The 12408-nt window shown below is 37.5% G+C and overlaps 1 protein-coding gene across 17 annotated transcripts in view; it reads right to left on the minus strand.

Moving 5' to 3' along the window:
• The window catches only part of LOC139974692 (uncharacterized), an 82845-nt gene that overhangs the window by 25743 nt on the left and 44694 nt on the right, over nt 1-12408 (minus strand). For 9 of the 17 annotated variants that reach the window (XM_071981983.1, XM_071981987.1, XM_071981994.1 and 6 more), the window contains 6 exons: nt 12058-12201; nt 8741-8852; nt 7616-7909; nt 2994-3550; nt 2173-2235; nt 520-549 (listed from right to left, as the gene is read on the minus strand). In XM_071981983.1, the coding sequence (XP_071838084.1) occupies nt 520-549; nt 2173-2235; nt 2994-3550; nt 7616-7909; nt 8741-8852; nt 12058-12201 (1200 nt within the window). The remainder of the gene's footprint in view (nt 1-519; nt 550-2172; nt 2236-2993; nt 3551-7615; nt 7910-8740; nt 8853-12057; nt 12202-12408) is intronic. The other 8 variants (XM_071981997.1, XM_071981992.1, XM_071981991.1 and 5 more) reach the window with 3 other exon arrangements.

The raw sequence follows: 12408 nt of genomic DNA on the forward strand, positions 1-12408 counted from the left end.
CAAATGAGATGCTAGCTAAATGCATTTCACTTGTGTCTGCAAGCAAGTTTTAATTTTTGATGTCTGAAAGATTAAATCATAAAAATAGAGCAGCAGTTTTAGAATAGCACTGAAAAGTGGATATATGACAGAATGAATGGCTTAATTTCAATAGCTGTGGTTTTTTATTCTTCTCATCTACTTCTTCTTAATACGGACCAAGTCTATCGGTAACCTTAGATTTTTGCTTTATAGAGTAATCAAACTAGGCCGATTGCTTCAAAGAAAAGTTTTGCAAGAAAAGGATTCGTAGCAAATCGCCATAAAATCTAATACCAAGAAAACAAATTGATGGGGGCCCAAAAAAAGGGAAGAAACATTAAAAATATATACAAGAATATAAATGATAACATAAGAAGCACTGGGGGAAGCAAAATAAATGTTGGAAAAAGCTGTAAAATTGAAATGAAACATTGCGACAATTAAAAATGTGTACAAGAAGTTTATGATGAAGCAAAATTAGAAATATTGAAGACACACCTGTATTGGTAGTGCAAACCGTAGTTGAAACTTCAAACAAAAGAATATTTTTTGATGTTCAAAATTTTTCAAAACAGAAAATGAGTAATTAATGCTTGACAAAGAAACATTTTTAGGCTTTAAGCAAAAAACTGAAATATCAGTTTTTAGTAAGACACAACATAAATGCACACTCTCCTTGTGTTTAGTATGAAGTGTTATATATACAGTGCCACCAGTAAAACCCTTGAGTGTGCTAGAAAGTCATATAAATGGTCACGCCTTGACAGCATTTTACTGCCAATTATAAAATAAGTTGGCCAGACACACACACACTGTGACATTTTAATCTCGTTGAGATTTCTAAATGTCTGTGGATATGTTCGAGGGTCCGAACTGCCAGGAACATGCTCTCATCGGATAGTTCGTAATCAAAATTTTGGGACGGTATTCATTGACGTCTATCGGTGGGAGATTGTTGGTTGTGCAATCCTTTGAACTGTTCACTGTACAATGGATGATGTCGCTGCAGACAACTTTACAGTGATTTCAACAATCAGAATGAAACACTTTTGGTGGTCTTTGAAGCTGCTGATCTGCACTCAGGCCAGTGCAAGGTACAGATTTGGCTTAAAGCTACCCGATACAGAGTTTGTGTTGTCGAATCTGTCAATCCCCCAACCTTTTAAAGAATTTTTTTTAAGGGCAGACCAACTATGTTCAAATTAATGACCTGAGGTGTTCTCGTTACATCTGCCACACCCTTGTCATGACTGAAAAAGAATTCTTGAGCTACTGAGAATTTTTAAGTTGACTCTTTGTCAACAAAATGACTTACACACCAGGTTAGTAACGTTATCTAATTCTTTATAATATCTAGTTTGATGACATCATGACGTTTAATCTTGAACGGGTAAAAGATGACAAACAAAAAACTGTGAGAGAGCAGTCTGTTGGAAAATGATTGGGGTTGGTGACCTCAGATATCCAGAGATCAGTGGAAGGAAACTTAAAACATGAACTTGACTCGTTTCCAACCGAAACTACCATATCATGCTGTAGACTTGACTGAATAGGTCGAATTATAGATAGATGTACTAGCTGTCATTCTGGACACGTTCTGAAATGTAACATTCTATGATGATTTAATATTACAATCAGGCCAAGAGTTTCAAAATTTTAGGGCACAATGCCAGAGCATAAATATTTTGCTGACTAAAAAGCAACTTTGTACTTTCCTTGAACTAATACGAAAGTATCATTAATTTGCAGAATTTTTTTTTCTACCAGCAAATGGCAATATCCTCTGGCATTTCGCCAGTATATAGCTTTGATTCCAAGGCCTGACAAAGCTTACAAATGCAGCCCGTCAAGAAAGTGATTTACGCCCGAGTTGAGAAGATTTTCATTATCAGTGCTCATCAGTGGGTGCAGTGAAAAGCTTTACCAGATCTGAAAGGATGTTTTAATATCTACAAGTAATTAAAATTTGTCATCCATTTTCCATTTTATATCAGTGTTAATGGTGATGTCTGTTTACCCGAAGGGGACCCAAATGGTCTTAAAGGTTTGTGACTTTTTTCAATACTTTCAAAATTTCTCATTTTTTTTTAGAAAAAAAAAAACATTTGTATCAGAGCAGAAAAACTATTTTTAATACTTTCTCATACTCACTTGGATGTAGTGTTTCCTTTCGCAGTTTGGTCTGATGAAACTGAAGGTGTAGAAGCCGTTCTCCTGACACAAAGGAAGAATAAAAGCATGTACTTTACTTAATAAACTACTGAAATCATCCAAAAGTAACCTTTCTGAATCATTTCCGTTTTTCTCTTCCACATGCACCGTTAGTCATCAAACATTAGTCTGTTATTACTCTCTCTCTCTCTCTCTCTCTCTCTGTGACTTGAGTATTTTTTGGACAATTCATTGAAAATCTGAAAAGCACTTATTGACTATTTTATTACAGTTTAAATTTTGTACGTTCAATTCTTCATCCCTGCTATCCTCCTTTCAAGAAAAGGTTAATAAAAGTACAAAGTTTTTGGTGACAATTAAGGCCTTCTCACACGACTTTTACATTGTCAGTTAGCCAAAGAAGTATTCATTGGTCCAACTTTTCATCTTTCTACTTATCATGTCTACTTTTTCTCTTTGTTTCTTCTAGCTGTTTCTTTCATTCTACAAATTAAGACCCATTTTTGAGCAAGTTGATGTTCTTGTTACTTCACAGATAAGATTTCTGAAGGAAATTACAGCTTCAGGAAAAGTGGACCACTATGACATGTCTTTCTTCTTTTAAAATGTAACAACTTGAGAGTGATTAAATAACAAAGCTATTATATCAAATAACTAGTAATTAAATAACGAAGCTAACAATTTCATAGGTCATCTTCTTTCGACAATGACCAACAATTCTGCATTCCAACCAATAACCTTTTATAATCATTTCTGAGTGACACTGCGTCACACTGTGACCACCCGGCCGACCTACGTACCTCTGAGCCACGCTGTTACTCCTTAAGGCACCGTTGGTCGTTCCGTTCGCTTGCTTGGTGACCGCCGTTCTGGAAGAGTCCGTTCTCCGCCTCTCACTTAAAGGTTTACTGTTCGCCTCATTTGCAGCATTATTGTTCACCACTACAACAGCTTCTTTCACCACTGTCGTGCTAATCACTGGCATATTCTGTGGGTTATTGGGAGGGGTCCTCAGTGGGTCGACACTTTGCCCATTATTAACTTGTCCATTGGTCGATACGCTTGTTGGACCATTAGGTATGGAGCCATTGGGTGTGGTAACAGGCCCATTCATGTGGACCGTTGGAGGTGCCGCTGAGGGGCTGTGTACACCGTTCACGTGCGGCTGTATGTGGCTCACAGGGTGCGGAGCTAAATCGCCCCTACAAGGGGATAAATCGCCCCTACGAGGGGATACCTCGCCTCTGTGAGGAGATACCCTTTGAGGTGATTTGGCTTCCTCCATTTCCTTCCGTAATCTTTCCTCCCGGGCTCTTCTCTTTTGGTCTTCGTAATTTGTTTTCTGTCTCAATAACTCCTGTATGGGTCAAAAATTAAATACTTGATTTAAAATAGAAGGGAAAAATGTTAGATTTAGTCAAATTATTGACCTGCTAACCATGGTTACTCACATGCACAGAGGATTTGGTAAAACTGTGAGAAAGAAGGACTCTTCTTTTCAGTTTCCCTACAGTACCATCTAAACTGTGCCAGTATAACACTTGTATATCTGTTCCTTTCAAAGACCCCCTTAACACCCCCCCCCTCCACCCTCCCCAACTTCACTCACACACCATCCATACCAACTCCTTTCCCAACCAAAATTTTGTTCAAATTAACTTATATCCGTAAAAGAAGTCCTGATATGAAAACATTCGGGGGGAAATAAAAAACAATTATGCCCTTTCTTAAACTATTTGTATTCATGTTTAGCTTTAAAAAACCTGTATTAAGTATGGCTTTATCTAATACATGGTGGCACTCTTCAGCATTTTAACTTTGGGAACACTCTTGCTTATATCTGTGGAGGGATCAGAAGAGGGCAAACAGTACATGGGTGGGGGGTGTAGGGTTAACATTCGGAAAATGACAATGGTTGAATCTAGACGCAAAACAAAAACAGACAGGACTTGAAGACAGGTCTTCAAAACAATGTACCACTATTTTAAACTGGGCGAAATGAATGTGGATATTAAATGCATTACAGATCACAAGATGGAGCAAATGTGTCGTCCGAAATTATAAGAAAAACAACAAAATGATAGGGATCACATTTTTAACTGTGTGCTCTCTTCAGAGGAAAGAAGAAAGATGGGAAGTTGTACGGTGGATGGGCAAACAGATGGTGACACAACACGTTTTGTTTTAAGAAGTTTGGTTTATATCATCCGATCCTGAACGTCAGAATTACTGACTGCTCTTTTTCTTATTTTTCACTTGTGTCAAAATTTTGTATTCAGGAGAGAAAATTTTAACAAAAAAGTACTGAAAAACCCCAAAACTAAAAAAATCTGAATCCGTCTGACACCAAATGGTACTAAAAACTTTCAAATGTTAGTTTGTTTAGAACAAAAACTGCTTCCCTATTAAACTGATCACATCTGTTTTAACAGTTACATTAATGACACCTAGCATATGATATACATAAACAGCAGTCAAGACTCAAGCAGTCTGGTGAAATGGCCTGACTTGGCTCGAAGGTTACACTTCACTTCAGGCGATAATACGGTATGTATCTCATTTAGAATTCATGAGAACTTTCCAACTTTCTAATTAACCGTTCTCTCGTCATGACAGAATATAAACAGACGCATCCTCGTATGATGTGAGACTCGACATAGAAACCTTGAAATCTTAAATAATGGGTAATGATTTAGAAAAACAGAGCATCACCATGGTGATGTAAACTCTACAGAGTAAAAGGTGAGATGCGGTTATGGCACAGGGGTCTAGCAGGCGTGTGAGTAACGAAGAGATGAATAAGAGATGACATTACGTGTTGACAACATTCTCATGCCAAAAGAGCAAACCCCCCTCATCATTCTATGCATCTATGCAATGGCAAGACACACCTCTCAGGCAAGACAAAACACATGCTGTACCTAATATACAAACAGTACTGCTTGAAACAGGGCACTAAACAAGACAATGGGCATTGAATACGACGGGATGTGGACTAGACTGTAAACCTGTAATGGGCGTGGTTGCTTATGAAGGACGGAAAGAGGCTTTGCTAATATGCATGTTGATGAATACATGTAATGGGTTTTATGCCACGGTCTAGATGAATGTAGGAATCATATTTGTAAAACTAGAAATGGACATGGCGAAAAATGGCCATTGATGAAGACATACAAGCCCAGGTAGAATCAAATGGGTACCCTACTTGTGAAGTCTGAAGGCACCACTAAAATGGATAAGAACTCTTTCAACCAATAAGGCAGTGAATTGGAAGTTTTGATAGTTATGGTTAGAAACCCAATCAAGATATATTAACATTTCATATCTGCTGTTAAAATAAATAGCCAAATTATGCAACACAAATAGAAAAAAAAAAATAACTCCATAGAGCAATATAACTGATTACTAAAATGAATTCTCATCTCCTTTTCCTCAATTTCTACCATTATTCCCAACAAAATGTTACAAAACAGGGTCAGCAAGTTAGTAAGACAAGGATAGAACCATGACCATAATTTGCTTTATATTATTTGACTTAATTTACATTATTTTTACATAATTTTTACTTACATCCCAAAGACAAACATGACTTAACATATTGTACTACTAACACATGGTAAGTGTGCAATAGGTACTAAAGCTAACAAACTAAAACTAGGTTTTAAGCCTATATCTACAAAGTTATACAGGAAGTGAAAAGTGAAAGATGTGGTTTCTTCACTTAAACATGACAATATTTTGTGTCAATGGCATTTGATGACATTTCAAAATCATATTTCACCAAATTTTCCCAGCTTGCCGGGATTCTTTGTACTTCCTTATGTTTTGGTTATTTTTCTTTCCTTTAGGTGGAAACACAGTTCCATGGTACCAGCAAAGAGAGACAAAATGCTTTTGTCATTTCCATGTTTTTTTTCAGCACATCAGCATATTATGCTGATATTTATTTTTTGCAAAACTTGTCGCCCTTTAAAGGGGGTTATTTCTGATCTTTATTTTAAGTTTTGAAAATCTGGATTCACTATTATATTTGATTTTGACCAGCTTGAAATATCAAAAGCTTGTGAAGAAAACGAATTCAGCTTTCACTTCCTTTCCACCTAACATTAATATTCTAACTGACTAAAAGTTAAATTAAACAAGTAGTAAAGCTAAAGGTCATGAATATTCATAAAAATCCCTTTCCATGCACCAAGAGGCATATATGCAACTCAAACCTGCACGACATTTTCAAATGCAAAAAGGGTAGGAAAAAACCTTCCACTCAAAACATGAGCGAAAGATCAAAGGACCCCTCCATAATGAATACCCGACAACCTGTACAAAGATGTAGCAGTGAAAATGGTGGACAAAGCTGGATAACATTGCTTTAAAATACGTTTTAATTATCAGAATGACTAGATAATATGACTGAAGTTAGAATAGCCAGTAGAACAGGAAAATAGCATAGGGATAATATCATGTTAAGAATAATGTTGGAATACAATGACTTTGGTTATTGTAATGCTATATATGCATTTGACCAGCAAACTTTGCATAAAAAGACAGATACATGGGTGATGAAATGTAACAGTGAACCAAGCATAGACCATATTTCAGGAGTTCTAACGTAGCTTTTTTGAGTTCATTCGGCAATTTGTTTTACCAAAGCCCACACTGTATTATTATTCAATGTGAGATTGCAACTGATCACAGTAAGATGCTTTTGAGAATATTTCAGATTATTTCACCAAATGAAGGTTCATGAGGGAAATAATTAATGAATTTTCTATTCCATATTCGACACTTTGTTGCCCAAACGCTTTTATATAGTATTATGCAGAGTTTGAAGCAAACTGTAAACTTTTAGATTATATGTCAGCATCTCCAAAGTGACAGAGGGTGATACAAATATTTCATTTCATCTATTTGGGGGTAGTTAGTTACAATGCATTTCTGTTTCGACCTGACCAACTACAGTATTGTTTGTTCGAACAGAAATTTGGTCGACCCGGACGACTTGACGAAAATGAAAAAATTTGCCTTGCTCATATCTGTATGATACTGTTTCCCGAGTTGAGTTCAAACCTGTTCTTTTCACATGAGGTCAGCTTTTTTTTTCTCAAAATAATGTAACACCTGAAAACACAATTGTTTTCAACATTTCCCTCGTTTATTCTACTTTTGGGGGGGGGGGTGAAGGGGGGTGTCCAACATTTTCACTGCCAATCAATGAGACATGACGATACATTTATCGATCAATCGTCACCACCCAATAATGATTCTTTATGAATATTCATGGCTACATTACTTGCCTTTTGACTCTAAGAGAGCATAGCAACAGCATAGCTTCATGTAACGGAGCAGCGTTATGACATCAGCATTATTTTGTGCACGGCATTCAAATCGAGGGGGGTGCACGATAGATTGAAATGATACATACTTCGGTATTTGTGTTCACCTTTGTAAACGGATCCACATCGCTCGTGGGCGTGGTGATGGGCGTCGGCCTGGGGGTGACCGTAGGCGACTGCACCGGCGTGGGCTCGTTCTCGGATGTCCTCTCCTCGATCCCGGCTGCAGTGGCGGGGGCGTCGATGAAGGTGATGCTCTCCGATGGCTGGTAACTCCTGGAATCTATGATCTTCTGCTGCCAATCGCCTCTTTGCTGTCTGTGTTCTTTCTGTTGTGAAGCTCTCTCTGCTAACTGTCTGGCCTCCTCATCCTCATTGCTAGCCTAGATCGATGCAAGAAAATAAATGTAGAGGTTTTAATCAATGTATCGACAGAGGATGACAAACTTAATGATATATGATGTGACAGTTCATTGAGACAGACATCATCTTACTGATTTTTGAAGATTCAATAATCCCAATATGGCTAGTTTTCTCTCAAAGCTAAAATGGCCAAAACATCTCCTCTTTGGTCTGGAAATGTTTGCAAAGCCTTCTTTAACTTTGCACTAAATTTCACGACCCGCAGGCTGTACAGCCACTGCCCGTAGGGAGGACAAGGTCAAGGGTCCGTTGACTGAGGTCATGGATAGGCATACATTACTGAACGGCTACTGATAACAATTCAGTATGAAGGTGGGGGAATGTGGGATAAGTCTATCATGTCCCCCCCTCCTCCACTCTCCCTTAAGGAACAAAGATCATGGAAAGTAAGGTTTATATTTACACAAACAGACAGAATTCTCCTGCAGTACCATACTGTAGACTATGGTGATCACACGTTACCTTATACATACTGTACCAGGAATCTATCTCTGTAACCTCCCACCCACACCCACACCCATGAACCCCCACCCCTCACCACCACTTCCTCTCTCATTTCAGACATTCATGAAACACCTTAGGTCAATTAAGGTCTTTTTTATACTGAGTGAGTATAGTACTCACGGTTGGACATTTGGCCAATAAGGAGCATGCCGGGGGGTGGGGGGTAAAAAGGCAAAAGGCCAGATGGGATGAAAACCCACGAAGAAACAAGTTATGGATGATCATGAAAAGAAGCCAATGTGCACAAACATGTTGCTGTGAATTCACCCCCTCGTATAATATCATACCTCTGAAGATGACCACCTCTTGTCCCCTTCAATGTATCCCGAGTCTGCCCCTGACATCCCCCTCCTCAATTCGCCCATTCTGTCATGTACGTACGCCAGCTCATCTGCCATGCTGGAGGAGCAGAAAAAAGAGGGAAAGTGCATAATCCACAAACTGAGGAAGAGTTTTCTCAAGAGGATGGACTCGATAAAAATAAGACAGAAAAGAAAATACTCCCCCCCCCCCAAACTATAACAAAATCTATGACCTTTTCCTTGCTAATTGAAAGTTGTTGTGTAGGAACTTGATTTCCTCAGGGACTTTGAAACATTGGGAAGCAACTAGTTAACAACATGAACATGCTTAAAAACATGCCAATCGACTTAATCAGAAATTAATTTAGGTTTCAAAATTCTTAACAACCACCACTTAAGTCCCACTGATGGTAAAATGGAGGACTTAAAGCAGTACCCTGATTTTCAAATGAAAATTAACAACAATTTTAAAATTTTTTGTCTTTTTTTTGGAATGTTATATATGTGACATGATAAGAGTGGAAATGTCTGCACTGGAACATCTGCATTTAATATTTTGGTAAAAGAAATGTTTTTTATGTCAAATTTGGACAAATTACAAATGGATCATGACATCTTCTCGCTTAATAGTCGGACAATGTACTCCGATCCCCAACTCTCTTCCCCTTGCACCTTTCTCGAAGCTAAAGTAACCAACGAGAAAGAAACTTGTGCCATGAACTTCACAAACCCTCAACCTATGTACTAAGTTCCTCATGCAAGTCTCCTGCAAACTATTTGTGCCGCTTTATAGTACAATATTGCAATATTTCTGATGTACCGATGTAAAGGTTTCTTTGTCAAATTAGCAAAAACTATTCTTGGACTGTTTGAGACAAAAAGTAGTCAAGTATCACCTAAATCTTTGTATTACACTCAAAGGTGAATAATGAAAGAGAATTTCCCATCAAAAGATTACTCAAGGAATTGTGAACTGAAACACATTTATAACTACCTTGCTTTTATCTCTGGCTCTTAGCAAGTTAATATTACAGAGTTCTAAGTTTTTGGTGTTAGCCAATGAAAATTTAAATGAGGGATTTATTAAAGTTATAATCCTCTATTTTATCATTGTACAGTATTACTTTATGACAAAAGTCTTCAGAAGACATTGAAATGACCGCAGAAGCCACAATCTGCCGTAAAAATTTAAAAAAAAAAAAAAGCTGGAGTGATGAATTTGACCTCATCAAGCTTGTTAAGTATGGAGAAAGTATCACAGCAAGTAAATAAATTGGCAAAACAAATCCTGAAAGCAAACATTTTATAAATATAAAATATTTTAAAAAATGTTAAAAACATAAGCTGTTATAGAAAATCAAAACACTATTACATGTGCAAAAGCAAAAAGATAATGGATCTTTGTAATAGAGCAACGAGACAGAAGAACATTTACCACAAGAAAAGAAAAATACCAAAGCAAAAACCCAAAATGCATTCAACATTTGTGGTTATTCATTTCCCATCTGTATGCAAATCCTCTCCTCAACCTTTGTGCAATACCTAATACCACCTCAATATTCTATAATTTACACTTTTTTCAAACCTTGTCGTATTTCTCAAGTCTAGCAAGGATATTTTTGGCTCATTAATTATGCTAACTAATTATGCACATAATTAAAAGCACTGTTCTGTTTCAAATTTATGATCAAATGGACTACAACAGACAAATGAAGTGTGTCACTTGGTGTCCACTATCTGTAAATGAATTTCAGAGCTACGAACAGTTCAGATCACATGATGATGCTGGTATGGATTTGTGCTGACAACATGTGAGTATCAAACATCATTAAAAATAGTGATAAATTTGTCAGATTAGAATACAATCATCTAATTATTCCATAACTAAGCAACCTTTCACTTAACCAAACCAGGAATATTTCATAACTACTGGAGATCAATTCCAATTGTATGTTGATGTTTGATCAAATACTATGTATGGTTTAAAATGCTGCAAACTTGCCACCAATTGCAAATGATGTCTCCTGGAGCTGTGAAATTTTGAAGAATTTCAAGAAGACAGAAGTTCTGTCGTATATTATAGCACCCAACGTGTATTTTCCTTTTAGATATACCGCAGGTTTCGGGCCGTGCAAAGTGACAATTGTGATGAAGATCATGAATATACAAATATAATGTACAAACTGGAATTGAGAGGAAGACACAGAAACAGGTCAAACAGCAGCCTTGTTACCAAAAAAACCCCCCCAAAATACAGCAACTCGGCCAAAAAACCTTTCAATCAGCACTTAGGATGCACCCACAGAAAAGGAAAGAAATTCCTCAATTGGACATCATACATTCAAAAGAGGTTGCATAAATGGGCATAAAATTTCAATTAGGGGCACCAGACGAAACAGACACAAATTGAAAATTGGGTAACATGCGCCCCCCCCAAAAACATAAAGGAATTGGGCCCACCATGTACAAACAACACTCTTGTGGAACACAAACTCACAGATTATTGTTTGAAAATTTGAAGGAATTCTCGTGGATAGACTCGTAACTGCAAGCTTTAGTGTAATGTTGTGCAAAAGTGTAATGTAACAGTTATGTTCACACATTCATACAGCAACAACTATGCATGCTCTTGAAAATTGTATACACAGTACATCAAACTGATATATATATATGCAAATCACTACAAAACATTTACAAATTGTTCTAGAACATAGGCCCTCAGACTCCTCGTCCAGGTGGTTAACCAAACTATCCAAACACTGACAGCAAGCAACCCCACTTCCCTGACAACCTCACCACTAGTGTGTTGATAATAGTAAAGCATCCTGACTACTCTTTGGGGAATCTTCAAACCATGAAACCACAAGTGTCTATTAAAACTAATCAAGGGAAGTAAGTCATCTAATCCTCTAAGTCATCTAATCCTTTCTCCTCTCCTCTCCCTGCCCACCCCCCTTTTTTCTTTCCCATCTTTTCAGCCAAAAGTGCATACATTGTATACTATCAGCAATTGCACACCCTTCGAAAATTAAGAATATTAACAGTTCCCACTTTTGGCAGACTTTGAGGTTTTGTTGGTCCCTCCTTTAAATCCGCTTTTATTGTTGCATTTCACACAGTAACTGTTCCTGTATCAATTCTTGCCATCATCTCATGCGGAAACCATTCTTACGAGTATGCAAATGAACAACGGACCACGATCAAGCGGATCAACGACTAAATGGTTGGGGATCACACAAATAGAGTTATGGGGAACACATGGAGAACGTTATGAGGAACACACAAATAGGGTTATGTGATACCTAGCGATAGAACCCTTCTCTGGAGGAGACCCAGGAGGGTAGAACAGACTGTTCTGTTCGGAAGTAATTTCGGGGAAAGTACGAGATTTCACTGTGAGTGATGGAGGACCCTCCGAGGGCGGCTTGATGAAGAGCCAGTTTGGTCTTGAAGTAGAATGCAGAAGATGAATTAGAAAGAGAAGGAAGAGAAAAAATAATTGAAAGAAAAACTAGAAAAACCAAAAGTATATGTAATACTGGGAATGGTTTTTAGATGTGAATTATTACAGCGAAAGGAGAAAAAAAAAAGGCCAAAGTTGTAAAGTTATGACTAGACAGCATGAATCTGCATACCGAGATACAAACACAAAC

The sequence above is a fragment of the Apostichopus japonicus genome, chromosome 10 (genome assembly GCF_037975245.1).
Source record: "Apostichopus japonicus isolate 1M-3 chromosome 10, ASM3797524v1, whole genome shotgun sequence".
Lineage (NCBI taxonomy): Eukaryota > Metazoa > Echinodermata > Holothuroidea > Aspidochirotida > Stichopodidae > Apostichopus > Apostichopus japonicus.